Source organism: Chelonia mydas, chromosome 15, assembly GCF_015237465.2.
Source record: "Chelonia mydas isolate rCheMyd1 chromosome 15, rCheMyd1.pri.v2, whole genome shotgun sequence".
In the NCBI taxonomy this organism is placed as follows: Eukaryota; Metazoa; Chordata; order Testudines; family Cheloniidae; genus Chelonia; species Chelonia mydas.
This window is the reverse complement of record NC_057856.1, coordinates 6,109,192-6,125,905: the sequence shown is the minus strand read 5'-3', so window position 1 is coordinate 6,125,905 and position 16,714 is coordinate 6,109,192. Positions and strand designations below refer to the sequence as shown.

General features: G+C 42.7%; 1 protein-coding gene across 2 annotated transcripts in view; it reads right to left on the bottom strand.

The window, feature by feature from the left end:
- Nucleotides 1–16,714, bottom strand: part of TPCN1 (two pore segment channel 1) — a 68,787-nt gene that overhangs the window by 11,114 nt on the left and 40,959 nt on the right. For both annotated transcript variants that reach the window (XM_043529294.1, XM_007071895.4), the window contains 12 exons: nt 16,556–16,680; nt 14,806–14,854; nt 14,521–14,584; nt 12,798–12,842; nt 11,618–11,674; nt 11,479–11,532; nt 6,761–6,833; nt 6,276–6,383; nt 3,511–3,582; nt 2,195–2,284; nt 1,539–1,654; nt 526–572 (listed from right to left, as the gene is read on the bottom strand). In XM_043529294.1, the coding sequence (XP_043385229.1) occupies nt 526–572; nt 1,539–1,654; nt 2,195–2,284; nt 3,511–3,582; nt 6,276–6,383; nt 6,761–6,833; nt 11,479–11,532; nt 11,618–11,674; nt 12,798–12,842; nt 14,521–14,584; nt 14,806–14,854; nt 16,556–16,680 (900 nt within the window). The remainder of the gene's footprint in view (nt 1–525; nt 573–1,538; nt 1,655–2,194; nt 2,285–3,510; nt 3,583–6,275; nt 6,384–6,760; nt 6,834–11,478; nt 11,533–11,617; nt 11,675–12,797; nt 12,843–14,520; nt 14,585–14,805; nt 14,855–16,555; nt 16,681–16,714) is intronic.

Genomic DNA, 16,714 nt, shown 5'->3' with positions numbered 1-16,714 from the left:
AGGGCACACTGTTGACTCAGATCCAGCTTCTCGTCCACTGTAACCCCTAGGTCCTTTTCTGCAGAACTGCTGCCGAGCCATTCGGTCCCTAGTCTGTAGCGGTGCATGGGATTCTTCCGTCCTAAGTGCAGGACTCTGCACTTGTCCTTGTTGAACCTCATCAGATTTCTTTTGGCCCAATCCTCTAATTTGTCCAGGTCCCTCTGTATCCTATCCCTACCCTCCAGCGTATCTACCACTCCTCCCAGTTTAGTGTCATCTGAGGGTGCAGTCCACACCATCATCCAGATCATTAATGAAGATATTGAACAAAACTGGCCCGAGGACAGACCCGTGGGGCACTCCACTTGATACCGGCTGCCAACTAGACATGGAGCCATTGATCACTACCCGTTGAGCCCGACGATCTAGCCAGCTTTCCATCCACCTTATAATCCATTCATCCAGCCCATACTTCTTTAACTTGCTGGCAAGAATACTGTGGTATACACAAGAATACGTTTAAGTACCCCGAGATCTACATACCATGATGATGTACCAGTCATTGACAACTGTCAACTCAAACAGCGTAACTGTATGGAGACAGAAAGGACAAAATAAGAAGTGCTTTAGCCAGCCTGACCAGTTTCAAAGTCAGCCTGACTCTGTTTCCCCTATTATGTGCTTTCTCCCATTTTCTTCATAAGATACCTCATTCAGGATAGCCAACAGAGACTGAAATACTTGAGTGCTGATGACAGAAGACAGATTCTACTCTCAGTCACACCGCAGTTAATCTGAAGTCACCCTACTGATGACAATGGAGTGACTCTAGTGTTATAATGGTATAACAAAGAGCACAGTTTGGCCCATATTTCTTAATAGAACCACAGTCTGCCATACCAGGCCACACTAAGCAAGACTCTGGAGAGATCCACAAAGAAAAAAAAAGAAAAAAAGTCACCACTATCATCCTCCTCCTCCTGCAGGACAGATTCATGTTTAAAGTCAGAAAAAACAAAACAAAACAGTGACAAGATCAGTGTTAGAGGCTCAGCAGGGTAGTGGAGTTGCTCTCTTTATTCATCTCTGGAAACATGGATTCAAAACTGGTTCAGATCACATGTCAAAACAAGTCGGCAGGTTTCATGCTTGTCTCCAGGATATGTTTACCTTTTAAAATCACCACACAGTTGGATTCTCTTAGCCAGCAGCAGAACCCAGGACAGCAAAAAGATACTGCTGCAGGTTTGAGGTGTACAGTATAAGCAGGATTAGGGATCCAGACCAGGGGTGTTGCAGGTCACTTGGCAGAGCCACTTGCAGGTGGCAGGGTTAGAATGGGAAGGGGTACTGAGGACCAGGGCTGACACGCATAGGTAGAATTCTGGGGACTAGAAGGAAGCATGGGCAGGTGTTATGCAAGCTATGTTAAGAGTCTCACCCCTACAGAAGCACCAGATTCACACAGGGTCATTCTGCAATCAGCAGCAGTAGATGCGAGGAGTATGGTCAACAATTATGTTGGATAAGAACCAAGATGTAAATATTCCTCTTACCAAAGCTGTTCAAAATGTTGTCAAAGTTGTTGAGATAATAGTAACCTTCTTCCACCACTGTCTTGTTTCCAACCGTGTGATTCACCAAGCGATAGGCATCTGCAACTGTACTCGTGCTGATTAGAGAAGCCAGGACAAACATACAATGAGAGGTGCTCTGGAAGATGTGCAACGCTACAGGTGCTGACAGACACAGGCATGCTGAGAGACCTGTGGGCAGGGAGGCTATTTTTCCTTCTTGCCAACACTTGTTACATTTTGAATGCCATTCTCTAAAGTGGTACCCCAGGCAAGGGCACTGCAGCATCATACCTATTACATGGGGGCTTTGCTGTGGTGCCATTATAGAGCAACCATCCCAGCCCAGCTGCTTCCGGCAGCGATTCAAATACTCAGCACTACCAAGCAGCACAATACTACTCCTCTCCCTTCTCAAACTGTAAGTAAAGATCATTGCACTGAGTCTCAGCAAGAGAAGTGGTAAGTCTCTCTTTTACTGTGAATCTCAATTCAGAACAACCACTCTTCGTAAACACACATCCACTAGCCTTTTCTTGATAGGAAAATACAGATATGACACACGATGCTCCTGCCTTGGCATTGAACCAGGCTATTAACAAGGCTGTTTCAGAGGAAGGTGGTTGCTGGGTACTCACTTGCAGCAGTTTGGGTAGACAACCCCAGAGAAGAATTCCATGCCAACAATGGCGAAGGAGTAGTAGAAGATAAGTAGGGTTAAGCCCAGGCTGGAGGAGAGAGAAACAAAAGTAAGACCTTGTCTACACTGCACCTTCATTGTTAAAACTTTTGTCCCTCTAGAGTGTGAAAAAAACCACCCCTGAACGACAGAAGTTTTAACGATGAAACGCACCAGTGTGGACAGCGCTTTGTCGGTGGGAGATGCTCTCCGGCCGATGACGCTATCCCCCCTTGTTTGGGGTGATTTTATGTTGTCGTCAGGAGAGCTCTCTCCTGGTGACAAAGAGCGACTAAACTGCGTGCCTAACAACAGTGTGGCTGTAACAGCACAGCTGCACCATTGTAAGGAGCGCAGTGTAGACATAGCCTAATTCTGTTATTCACCAATTGGTAGGACAGAGAAAAAAGCAAAGTCACTCAGACTGGCTGTTCTCTAAGCAGTTTTTCATCTCTACCATCTACAGTAAACCCCAGTGTAGCATCTGACCACCTCCCTGCAATTCTGTTTTGTTGCCTATGGAACATGTGCAGTGTTTGTCTAGTTTTAGAAGTCTCAAGTCATGGAGTTCTGTACCACTCCCTTGATGAGAAATAACCTCTGAGAAACTTGAAGATAACCCTTCTTTCCTTACAGACTTGCTCCTTTCCATTAAGCCATTACATACTTATTCCCCCTCCCCACCACCCAGTTTCTCTAATGAAGCACAAGCCAACATAGCTGTATCCTCTTTGTTTCCTTGACCATCAGCAGTGATGTCAGAACAGCTTCAAGAATAAGGATAGTTAGTTAACATGTCTGAACACCTAGCTAGTTTTGCAGCAGGGGAATAAGATACTGTGATGTCATAGACTGACAATGGCTACTTATCTCAGTGACTAATTAAACGGGCATTCCACATCATTTTGAAATAATTGTAACCCATCTGGTCCCCTATTGTACCAAGGACATGAGGCAACACTGGGTATATATATCTTCTTTGTGAAACTTTCTTTGCACAAAAACCATCATCTCTTAAAAACCAAACAAGTGCCAAAGTGGGGTTGCCCCTGTGCTCAGCACAAAGGGGTTACTGTGCATCAGGTGCTAGGCCTAGTGTGCTAGAGAACTCTATGTATTTCTTTGTGCTGCACTGCAAAGAAAGAAAAAAGTGATCGCTCCTACCGTGACCCCAGCCCAGGTATTCATTACCCTGGAAACGGCAGAGTCATATTAGTAGACGCTTCTTTGGGATGTTGCCCATTTTTCCCCCCTCCAAGGAGGGCTGTGCAATACCTTGCCATCCTAGGGAATAACTCAAACATTGTGTCCAGGACATTCCTGTAGCGCTTCTTCAATTTAAAGAGCCTGAAGAAGGGACGAAAAGCCAGTGGTTACTTACATGAAGACAATTCCTTCCTGTTTTATTTATAGCCGCATAAAGACAAGTAGCATGTAGCAGCAAAACAAAGCCTCGAGAGAAGCATTTTGAATACTGGCACAGCCAGGGTCCATATGGAGGCATTCCTCGCTGTGATGCTACTAAATGAGAATCTGGGGACTGTGCACCTGCATTTAGACAGGGGAGTACTGATAGAAGAAAAAGATATAATCCAATGGCTGGAAGTTGAAGCTAGACAAATTTGGATCTGAAATACAGCATAATTTTTTTTTAAAAACAGTGAGGGTAATTAATCATTGGAACAACTTACCAAGGATCGTGGTGGATTCTCCACCACTGCCAACTTTTACATCAAGACTGGATGTTTCCTAAGAGATCTGCTCTAGGAATTATTTTGGGGGAATTTCTATGGCCTGTGTTATACAGGAGGTCAGACTAGATGATCACAATGTTCCCTTGTGGCCAAATCTATGAATTGTTTTGCACTTCCATTATTCACCAATAATTTCCCCGGAGGTGGAGTGGGACACTGCTCTTTTCATCAGTAGATCTCAAAGCACTTCACACAGGAGGTCTGTATCATTATCCCTATTTAACATATGGGGAAACTGAGGCACAGGGCAGAGGAAATGACTTGCCCAGGTCACACAGTAAGTCAGTGACAGACTCAGACACAGATCTCCCAAGTACCAATCCTCTATCCACTAGGTTACACTTGTGGAGGCAAAATTGGGTGGGCCTGGACTTTGGTCAAGCTAGCTGAACTTTGACCAGTCTGACTGTGTGGGTGGCCAAGAGATGCTATGACAGCAGGGCAGTTTCTAAAAGCCTCTGACTATCCAACCAGTTCCGCTTAAAAAACCCCTGACTGCAATATTGCAATATACAACCCATGGCCTACAGCCAACTGCACTTGGCCTCTTGTTTAACCTCAAAGCTTGCTCAACCTAGAAAAGTTGCTTATTGATGCAATACGTAGGATATTGTCCTTATAAGTCATAATTGGTAGGGTCTGTTGGAAAAGTACCCACGCAGAGGTGTATTGTTCAAAATGCCACTGAAAACCCTATATAAGTTCGTTGAAGTGTATGGAAAGCAGAGCCGCTTGCCACCCTGCGTGGGGCTATGCTGACTCTCCTTGCATATATGCTCGCATAAAATAAAAAGCCTCAGGCCATTCTGATTCCTAAAACAATTAGTGGTTAATTTTCCACCAAACACTGCTTCCCTTCACTTGGTTGGGATACTTAGACTTTAGACACATTAAAAGTGGAGAGGTAAGGACTCCCAGTTCCTGATCCAGACCATATTTACTCAAATAGTCTTTACTCCTGTGGGTAAGCCCCTCTGTCTCATGTGAGGAAGGACAAGCTGTATGAATAAGTGTTTGCAGGATTGTGCTTCTCAGGATAAGGACAGTGTTTTACCTATAAAGCATCATACATAAATAAATTACATTTATAAATGGCGAGCTCCTACATCATTAACACCTGTATGCTTGGAATTTACAAAACACATTTTAAAGGTGCGCTCACTTACCAAGACACAAATTCAGTTATCTGTTTTTTCCCCTGCAACAATCAATGGGAGAAAGCTGCATTCCTCACACATCAACCAATACAAGAGAAAAACAGACTTCTGAGTGCAGGCTTTGGCAGATGAGTAAAGGAGAAAATGGTTTCTTTTAAAAAGTAATTAACCCAATTGTTTAAATCATCACGTGTGCTCCATTAGCAAGTGGGGATCCTAGACAGTATGACCTAGTGGATAGAGAACTGGACTGGGACCCAGGTTCTATTCCCAGCTCTGACAGGCTTCCTGGTTGACCTCGGGGAAGTCATGTCGCCTCTTTGGGCCTTAGTTTGCCCATCTGTAAAATGGGGATAATACAATACTGACCTTCTCTGTAAAGCATTTTGAGATCTACTGATGAAAAGTGCTATATGAGAACTAGGTATTAGTTCATCTTTAATAAAAGAATACTTTGTCTTCTATAGAACTTCCATTTGATGATCTCAAAGCACTCTACAAAGATGAATGAATCTTTACAAAAACCTTCTGAGGCAGACATTATCATACCCGTTTTACTGAGGGACAGAGAAGATAAATTACCTGATCAAGGAGTCACTGCAAGTAACAGAACTGGGAAGAGAACTCATGCAACCTGCTCTAACCAGTGGACAACAATTTGCCTCAGTGATTGGCATTTCTGGGAGCTACAGCACTCTGCACATAGGAACACAGGAACTGAAAGACTGGATCAGACCTCAGGTCTGTCTAGCCCAGGATCCTGAACAACAGTGGCCAGCAACAGATATTTCAGAGACAGGTATAAGAACCCCTACAGAAGCAGATGTGAGATAATCTGCCCCCACATCAGGTCCCACCCTGGATTCTAACAGAGGCTGGGTTAAACCCTGAAGCATGAGCTTTAATATCCCTTCCAAAGTTTGTCATAATTAATTCTGATAACTTAAGATAATCTCATTACCCAGAGAGGTTTCCAATTCCTTTCTGATATGGTCATGTACCCATGCAACCCTCCCAGTTGGGTCCTGCCAATGAGATGAGCTCTTGATTGGGTTGGAAGAAAAACAAGTCTCCCTAGCTCTGCTGCTTTGGCTATTTTCCCATTCCCCACATGCCTTTTCTGTCTCACCTCAGCAGTTGAAGGGGTCGCAGGACAACGATGAAGTAGAATGGTTCCATGTTAAATGCCAGCGCCAGGAGACCCAGAAATGCAAACAGGGTGACTGAAAAATCAAAGCTGGAAAAGGAAGAGGGAGAGCAGAAATAGCCCGGTTTAGCCTTGCGAGGGGCAGAGTGCTCCTGGCACTCTAGTTCAAAAGAAGACAAAGGGAAAGATGGAGGGGTACTGGAATTGCCTGAAGAACCTCTATTGAAATGAAGTTTTCTAACCTATCAGCCTAAGGCTGTTTTTGAAAGAAGGCAACTATATCCCAGCAACTATCACCATGTCCCTCAAATCCTGTAATTCTGAGTTCTCTCTCACTAGATCCCCACCAAGTTCAGCTGATTCAAATTCAGACTGCTCAAGTGACACTGACACAGTGCAGGATAGCACAACAGCTCTGGGTGATATGCCTCCAGCCCCCATTCACTGTTCACAAGCGGCACACTTACAGATTCCATCCAGAAGACAGATACTCAATGGGTCCCAGGCCAGTGGTTTTCAGGAGCAGCTCTACCCCATAGACTGCAAAACAAGAGAGCATCTAATATCAACCCTTAAATGAGACACACCATAACCATTCCATATGTACAGCTTGAACATGTAGGTTTGTTGACTGTAGGTTTAATAAGCTCCCATTCCCTTCCTTCATGTTTATCCTCAAGGGGATGCTAAATGGGCCCCACTTCCCAACTTCTCCCTGTACTTGGGTGGTGATCTCTCCCCACTGCTGCTGAATGGAGTTCAACTTAGCTACTGTGCCAAACATTCAGATCTTTGGACAAGAGTGAGTGCCTTAAAGAAAGGTTAGTCAGTCATCAGGAGGAACTTCAGGGCACATACTCACTCCCACTTACTTGCCCAATTTAGCCTCAATGGAATGTATAAAGAATCATATATACAAGCTCATGGGACCATGGGAGATATTTTCAAACAGAGTGAAGGAAGGCTGCTTGTTTCATACACTGCCAAGATGGCACTTTGTGAAGTTCTTGAATTAGCAGAACATTAGGACATCAGACAACAGTTCAGTGATCAAAGTATTTCTATATATCTGGGAATAAAAACATAAAAATGGCCATACTTGGTCAGACCAGTGATCCATCTAGCCCAGTATCCTGTCTTCCAACAATGGCCAGACCAGATACTTCAGAGTGAATGAACAGAACAGGGCAATTTATCGAGTGATCCATCTCCAGCTTCTGGCAGTCAGAGGTTTATGGACACCCAGAGCAAGGGGTTGTGTACCTAACCATCTTGGCTAAGAGCCACTGATGGACCTATCCTCCCTGAGCTTATTGAATTCTTTTCTGAATCCAGTTCTACTTTTGGCTTTCACAACATCCCCTGGCAACAAGTTTCACAGGTTGACTGTGAATTCTGTGAAGAAGTACTTGTTTTAAACTTTATGCCTATTAATTTCATTGGGTGACCCGGAGTCACGTGTTATGTGAAAGGGTAAATAACACTTCCTTATTGACTTTCTCCACACCATTCACGATTTTATAGACTTCTATCATATCCCCCATAAATCTTTTCTAAACTGAACAGTCCCAGTCTTTTTAATCTCTCCTCATACAGAAAATATTCCATAACCCTGATCATTTTTGTTCCCCTACCCTGTACTTTTTCCATTTCCAATATATCTTTTTTAAGAGGGCGTGACCAGAATTGCATACAGTATTCAAGGTGTGGGCATACTATGGATTTATATGGTGGCATTATGGTATTTTCTGTCTTATTACCTAGCTCTTTTCTAATGGCTCCTAACATCCATTAGCTTTTTGACTGCTACTGCACATTGAGAAGATATTTTCAGAGGATTACCCACAATGACTCCAAGATCTTTCTTGAGTGGTAAAAGAAAATTTAGACCCCATCATTTTTCATGTGTAGTTGGGATTATGTTTTCCAGTGTGCATTACTTTGCATTTAATCAACATTGAATTTCATCTGCCATTTTGTGGCTCAATTATCCAGGTTTGTGAGATCCCTTTGTAACTCTTCGCAGTCAGCTTTGGACTTAACTATCTTGAATAATTGTATGTCATCTGCAAACTTTGCCACCTCACTGTTCACCCCTTTTTCTAGATCATTTATGGATATGTTGAACAGAGCTGGTCCTAGTACAGATCCTTGGGAGAACCTGCTATTTCTATTTCTCCACTATGAAAACTGACCATTTATTCCTACTCTTGTGTCCTGTATTTTAGCTAGTTACTGATCATGAGAGGACCTTACCTCTTATCCCATTACTGCCCATTTTGCTTAAGAGCCTTTGGTGAGGGACCTTGTCAAAGGCTTTCTGAAAGTCCAAGTATACTACATCCACTAGGTCACCCTTGTCCATGTTTGCTGACACCCTCAAAGAATTCTAAGATTGGTAAAGCATGATTTCCCTTTACAAAAGTTGTGTGGACTCTTCCCCAACATATTGTGTTCATTTATGTGTCTGATCATTCTGACTATACTATTACTATAGTTTCAGCCAATTTGCCTAGCACTGAAATTAGGCTCATTGGCTTGAAATTGCTTTTGGAGCCTTAAAAATAAATCAAATCAATCAGCATTACATTAGCTATCTGCCAGTCACCTGCTACAGAGGCTAATTTAAGTGATAGGATTCACCCAAGAGTTCTGAAGGAACTCAAATGTGAAATTGCAAAAATACTAACCGTGGTATGTAACCTATCTGGTCCTGGTGACTTATTACTGTTAAATTTATCAATTTCTTCCAAAATGTCCTCTATAGACACTACAATCTGGGACAGTTCCTCAGATCTGTCACCTAAAAAGAACTGCTCAGGTTTAGGAATCCCCCTTGCATCCTTTGCAGTGAAGACCGATGCAAGAAATTTATTTAGCTTCTCTGCAACAGCCTTGTCTTCCTTGACTGCTCCTTTAGCACCTAGATTGTCCAGTGGCCCTCAATCATCCAGTGGCCCTTGTTGGCAGGCTTCCTGCTTCTAATGTACTTAAAGAATTTTTTGCTGTTAGCAAAAACCAGCTGCTCTTCAAGTTCTTTCTTGGCCTGCCTAATTATACTTTTACACTTGACTTGCCAGAGTTTATACTCCTTTATTTTTCTCAGTAGGATTTGCCTTCCAATTTTTAAAAGATGTCTTTTTGTCTCTAACCACCTCTTTTAGTATGTTCTTTAGCCACGGTGGCATTTCTTGGTCCTGTAACCTTCTTTTTTTTGGGGTGGGGGGGGAGGAACCGCATTTAGTTTGATCCTCTATTATGGTATTTTAAAAAAGCTTCCATGCAGCTTGCAGGCAGCTCACTCTTTTTACTGTTCCTTTTAATTTCCATTTAACTAGCCTCATTTTTGTTTAGTTCTCCTTTTTGAAGTTAAATGCGACTGTGGTGGGTTTCTCTGGAATTTTCCTCCCAAGAAGGATGTTAAATTTAATTACATTATAGTCATTATTACCGAGTTGTTGAGGTATATTCACCTCTTGGACCAGATGCTGTGCTCACTTAGGACTAAACCAAAAATTGCCTCTCCCATTGTGGGTTCCAGAACTAGCTGCTCCAAGAAGCAGTCATTAATAGTGTCTAGAAATTTTATGTCTGCACCCAATCCTGAGGTGACATGAACCCAGTCAATATGGGGATAAATGAAATCCCCCATTATTATTGGGTTTTCTGTTTTTGTAGCCTCTCTAACCTCCCTGAATATTTCACAATCAGAGTCACCATCCTGGTCAGATTGTCAGTAGTATATTCCGACTGCTATACTCTTATTATTCAAGCATGGAATTTCCAGCCACAAAAATTCTATGGTACTGTCTGACTCATTTAAGATTTTTACTATATTTGACTCCATGCTTTCTTTCACATACAGTGCCACTCACCCCAGCACAACCTACTCTGTCATTCCTATATATTTTGTACCCTAGTATTGTGTCCCCCATTGATTATCATTGTTCCAGCAAATTTCTGTTTGCCTATTCTATTAATATCCTCATTTAATACCAGGCACTCAAGTTCACCCCTGTTAGTATTTAGACTTCTTGCATTAGCATACAAGCCCTATAAAATTTGTCAATATTTAGTTTTTTGCCTTTATGTGATGTCACTAATTAGGAGAGCCACAGGGAAAACAAAATAAGTCACCACATCTTAATAAAACAAATAATGGACATTTTCTCTAACTCCAACTTTTCTGATAACTCCTCTGCTGGCAACTGTAGCCAAAGAGCTCTCCAGGCAGTTAAGTAAGAGGTTAGCAAACATGTATTTGGATTCTCCCAAAGTCACCTTTATTGCATTTGTCAGCTTTAGCTCTGTTCAGTAGAATTGCTCAGCAGCAGCAGTGAAAAACAACCACGACCTATAGGGGAGGATGAACTAACTTGGATAAGTAACGAATTCCATGGCAGAGCAACATACTGGCATGTAGGGATCTATGATCAGGCTCACTCTTGACTTGTTCTGTTCAGGAGTACTAGAAAGACAGTACAGTCAGCCTCTGTGGGAGGGACAGCAGTATATAGATCTCTCAAGAGCCCCTCTGATTTCTTTGAAGTGGTGCTGATAGGCTCAAAAGAGTCACCACCTCCAAAATGGAAGGAGGACAGCTCAGAGTCAAAGTTAGGGAAGGGCAGTACAATGGAGGAAGATGGAAGGAGCTTCCAGGTGAAAATAAAGGAAGAGGAGGATTCCACAAAATAACAATTAACAGAGCAGGAAATAAAGAGGGTCTTGGTTTGAGATATGCTTTCAATATGATAATTCTACCAAGAGGACTATGCAATGTATCCAGTCTGCACTGACAGTAATGTGAATTGTGTTTGTGGACGGGTGTCAGTAAATGCCCAACAGTTTACGGTTGGGGTGAAAATGGAAGACCAGATGTGTGTGTGGTTTTGGGGCAATGTTACTAGGGGCTGAGTCAGAACTACATTCCCATTTAGATGCATCTCATTACATAGATAGCAGGGGTGCAAGAAGTTCCCTCTTCAGCACCAAAGTCAGACGCATTTCTTACAAGCAAGCAAGGCCAATAAAATCTTTACAGATCCCAGGCACTGAGAAAAATGGCTTCCAAGGAAACGGATCCTTTAATCCCTTGAATGACTAAAATGCGCAACTGAGAAGCCCCAATATACCCTTTCCCAGATGTAATGGAACAAGGCAGTGCTGGTCTGGCACAGCAACTTACTCGTGAGGAAGACGATATAACTCCACGGGACATCTCTGGGGAAGAAGTTCCCACCTGCAAGGCACAGAAACAGCACCTTCTCAGAGGGCTGATCAAACTTATGGAAGACAAGTCAAGAAATGAACCATGTATATCTTACCTTGCAGCATGAAGGTTTGAATTAGAATCCAGATCCCATTCACAGCTACCACAGTATCTGGAAAACAAAATACACTGCTGCAATCAAAAGTTGGTGGATAATCAGATGTTAATCTTCTAAACCTTTAGGCAGGCAGTGTGGTCTAATGGTTAGGGCACAGGACTAGGCATCAGAAGAGCCAAGTTCTGTTTCCAACTCTCCCAAGGTTACACATCCCATTCACTGGTAAAGCCCTCTACATTCTATGCTTCAGTTTCCCAGTATATAAAATGAGTATAATAATTTATCCACCTATGTAAAATGCTTTGAGATCCTCAGAAGAAAAAGTGTATTGTTGAATCTCAGTCTGACATGCAGTTATTTTTCCTGGTACATTATTCCCTACATTGCCCTAGTATTACTTCGATATTCCAGTTTTTTTCCATCTCTGCAGAATTGTTCCAGGATCGTACAGAGCTCCTAGGTCAGTTACAATGCAGGAAGGATACAGCACCATCACAAAGCTCCTACAGGCCTGCTTGTAGCGCCCACCATTAAGCCATTGCGACACAGAGGATCCAAGATGTAGGAACTCTCCCCTTCACTCCTTTTTTCTCCCTTCATTCTACCATCATAATCAGCAAAAAGGGCACTTTCTTACAGAATAAAAATCAATCAAAATTAGAGATTAGCGTAACAAATGGGACCAGGAGTCAAACATGCCCTCCTCTCTAGAGAAACTTGACAGCTCTGTTTAGTACAAATTCCAAGCAATACCCCTTGGAATTAAGCTGTTTGCACTTTCTGAAGTACAGCAAACCACGGGAGCATTGTGTGTCAAGTCAGTCCTTGCATCAACGTCCTCAGCTGCAGTGTCAAAACTGAAACCACGTGAAGTGTAATCATGCGCCCTCTGAAATGCAACAGGATGTAACAGCCAGCTTCTGAAGAAACCAGTCCCATAAAACACACTTTAAAGTAATGTATAAACTAGTCCTTATAAGAATCCCACACGCACACATACAAGAAATCCTTCCCTGATTGCAGACAAGCACAGGAATTATTATGTGTATTGTGTCTCCAATCAGAGATCTGGTGCCACTGCACTAGGCAGCGTACAAACACACAGAGAGAATCCCTGCCCTGAAGAACAAAGAAAGCTGAGTACGTAAAATCATGAGATTTTGTTTTTCACACTTACACATGGCATACTGGAATGCTCGGGACTTCACCAGAATGTTAATGCCTGTATGAAGAAGGGAAATATTACAAATAGATGTTTGTTATAAAAAATACTTAAAAATAAACTCACGTGTACCAAATACTCCCTCTTCTTCCTCCATATCTATTCAATGACCTCCCTGACGTTAACTGGGCTCATTTTTCATATTCATTCTCAGCACGGGGTATAGGTAGCACAGTGGGCAATAGTGCACTTACATGTCTTTCACTTCTTATGCCTTGACTTCAAATCCTGACCCACGACTCAAGTGACAGTGATGTGACAGTTCTCACCCTACTGCAGTTCCAAATTTGCCCACATCTTGAAACTAGTGCACAGTTCAAATGGAGATGTCAGTCACTACCCAGTCCTGGAACAGTGGAAGTGTTCTAATGTGGGGCTAAAGTGCATTAGCACAGCTGCATAGGGATCTTGTACGAGTAGCTGCCTGCACTATCCTTGGTTCAGGCTAGTTGTCCCTCACTAACATACACACACACACACACACATATATATATATATATATTAAAAAAAAAAATTATCCAGGGATACAAACTGGTAAGGAAAAACTGGAACATTTGCAATAGTGGCATGTAGAGGGTATATTACATTTAAGGCTGTATCTAGGCCACATTATAACCTCTATTTTCTCCTTTACAGCAGCTGCACATGCTCTGAGCAAATGCTGCATCCACCTGAGATTATGAAGACCAGCAACCCCTGGGAGACTGCAAATCCACTCCACAGCCAGCTGCTGTTGGAGGAGAGCTGCAGCCTTGGATACTGAAAAACGAATCTCCTAGACTCGGCCAGTCCCAGCAAGCTGGAGCGCTGCATCAGACTCTCCTGCATGCTGTACCAGAAGATGAATCCAGCAATGGGTGGGCTCAAGACTTAGTCTATTACAAGGTATTTGCTAAGAAGCTTTCCTTATTTTATAAAGTTGGTTTCCGGGTCAGTGCACAGAATATATATTTGTGTGACAGATGTCCTCCAACAGGCCACAACACTGTGCCTTTGAAAAATGAAAAGGAGGACTTGTGGCACCTTAGAGACTAACAAATTTATTTGAGCATAAGCTTTCGGGAGCTACAGCTCACTTCATCGGATGCATTCAGTGGAAAATACAGTGGGGAGATTTATATACACAGAGAACATGGAACAATGGGTGTTACCATGCACACTGTAACGAGAGTGATCAGGTAAGGTGAGCTATTATATTATTATTATTATTAATAGCTCACTGAATGCATCCGATGAAGTGAGCTGTAGCTCACAAAAGCTCATGCTCAAATAAATTTGTTAGTCTCTAAGGGCCACAAGTCCTCCTTTTCATTTTGCGGATACAGACTAACACGGCTGCTACTCTGTGCCCTTTGAGTGGATCGGCACTTAGCGACTGTGCCCATCTCAGCAGTTTATCTGGAGCATTTAGACTGTTACTGTATTTACGCTCGGGGTACTGTAGAGAGAATGTGTTCTTTCAGAAGGCTTTTTTTTTTTTTTTTTTTGGAAAAGAGATGATTTTCGAAGGTACATGCTTCTGCACATGTAGAATTTAAAACATAAGAACGGCCATACTGGGTCAGACCAATAGTCCATTTAGCCCAGTATCCCGTCAACAGACAACGGCCAATGCCAGATGCTTCAAAGGGAATGAACAGAACAGGGTAATCATCAAGTGATCTGTAGAGCAAGTTACCTTTAAATATAAGAAACGCTGTCCGTGGAAGGTCATCAAACCAGTGCTCGCGGTTTCGTTTTGCCTGGAAGTGGAACAGACCTGATCAGTGGGAGGTATGAGCAGAGATTTATCTAAGTAGGTCAAAATTACATCCATAAGAGAAAGGAACAAGACCCATCTTCTCCCCGTGTCATTTCGGTCTTGTTCCACAGTCTTTATTTCTCCTCCACTTTCTCTTTCACCTTCAACTTCCCTCCAGTCCTCATCCCCTTCTCTCCTCACACTTCTCCATTTAACACTTGCCTTCCATTTTAAGCCAACAACTTCATAGAAATTGTAGAAATCCTGCAGGCTGTAAGAGAAAGATAAAAGGGTGAATCAGATCAAATCTCTGTGGTATTTGGATTTTGCCAGCATGGGTACCAAATGTTTCACTATTTAAGTGTATCAAGTGCCTAGCTGCGTCCCCTGATTGTGGGATGGGGGAACGTTTTCCATGCCAGACCTTCTTTTCAGGAGAAGTCCCCTTAATTTCTCTTGTTAACTCCTTGTTCAAACTATATGAAAAATCAACGTTCAGCTATTCCATTGTGTGTGTCTCAGGTTTTCCTAAATGCAAGTGAGCCTTAGGAGAGAGTAAAGGCTACCACGTTTCTGCAGCAAGGCCTGACAAAGACTGATACAGTCTTAGGGTGAAATCTTGGCTCCACTGAACTCAAGGAGAGTTTTGCTATGGACTTCAATGGAACCAGAATTTCCACTTATATTGTAAGCTCTTAGGGGTACAGTGTTTACTTGCATGTACTACATGCATATAAATAAATACGGTAAGATATCACCGATATTAAGGTTTACATAAGCCTCATGGCTGATAGCTGGGTGATCAGTCGTGCGGTTTGTAAAATGCCATTTACAAATAATTGGACTTGAACCATCCTGGAAGTACATTTTAATTCCTCATTTACTACTAACTATTCCTTTCCTGCTTGGTTTTGGTTGGTTGTTTTAAAAAGGTAGTTTAAAACTTTTGAGTAACAATAAAACTGGTGCAAAGACATGAGATAAGAGAATCCTGTAAGCATATGAAATAAAAATGACTGACAATCAGCTTGGGCCAGATTTTTAAAGGTGTTTAGATGCCTAAAGATGCAGATTTGAAAAAAATCTTACTTGGTGCCTAGTTGCACCTTTAGGCACCTAAACATCTTGAACAATCTGACTCTTGGTACCTACCCCATCCTCAACAGAGCACACAGATGATGAACTGGCATCCAGATTCATTCCCTTCCTGGGGGTTTAGCTTTATTGGGAAATGAAAACCATTATCTACCACCAGATTAGCATCATGCAAAGATTTCACCCCAAGCTTAGCTATGCCCTGAGTTTCCCTTCGGGGTTTCCTTGTCCTATCATTCTAGGTCTCTCTCGCCCAAAGACACGCTCATCTCTTTATACCCAGGTTGAAGTTAACTGGACTCACCCAACAGCATGATTCAGCAATAATTACTCTGAATCTTAATGCAGGGTTCTGCAGTCTTTTTAGGAACTCCAGGAGAGTGGTGCTTTAGTGAAATGCCAGGGGACATAACCAATTGCTGGTTACCTGGGAAAGTGTTAAGCTAAAGTTGCATTGTATGTGCAGAAGTTCTCCTTTCTTTGGGTGTCTCATGTCCAAATAGGGTCCTCTGTTTCCCCACTCTTTTATTCCAAGGACCTCTGTATTTCACCTATCTCCCTCTGCTTAATGGCTGTCATCGCAGTATTGTCTCTCCAACGGGGCAGAAGGGAAAGCCAGTCATCAAGGAGCAGATCATAAAGCAGCAGGGGATTATCACTTTGACGCCCCTTTCAAGCCCAAGTTCACCTCCAATAGCCTAAGAAGGCAAGAATCCCAGAAGTGTTCCCTGACCCCAGGCTGCATCTAAGCCTGTATTCTGGGATTGATTTTCCTTCATAAGCCACACCATTCCCTCTGACATATGGTATGGACCCAGAGTGTCATGAATCCTCTAAAATGCCACCCCTTTTCTAGGTTACAGCAGCAGCATCCTACCTGACTAAAGCTGTATTGCTTTGATTCAGTGCTTTGAAAGTGAGATAACGCTCTCTGGCGCACATCCGAGGCGTATAAAACCGCATGAGCCCTTCAAACTGTTTGAAGGAGATACCAGACGGTCTCTAGAAACACAGAAAGGGGTTGCCATAAGTGATG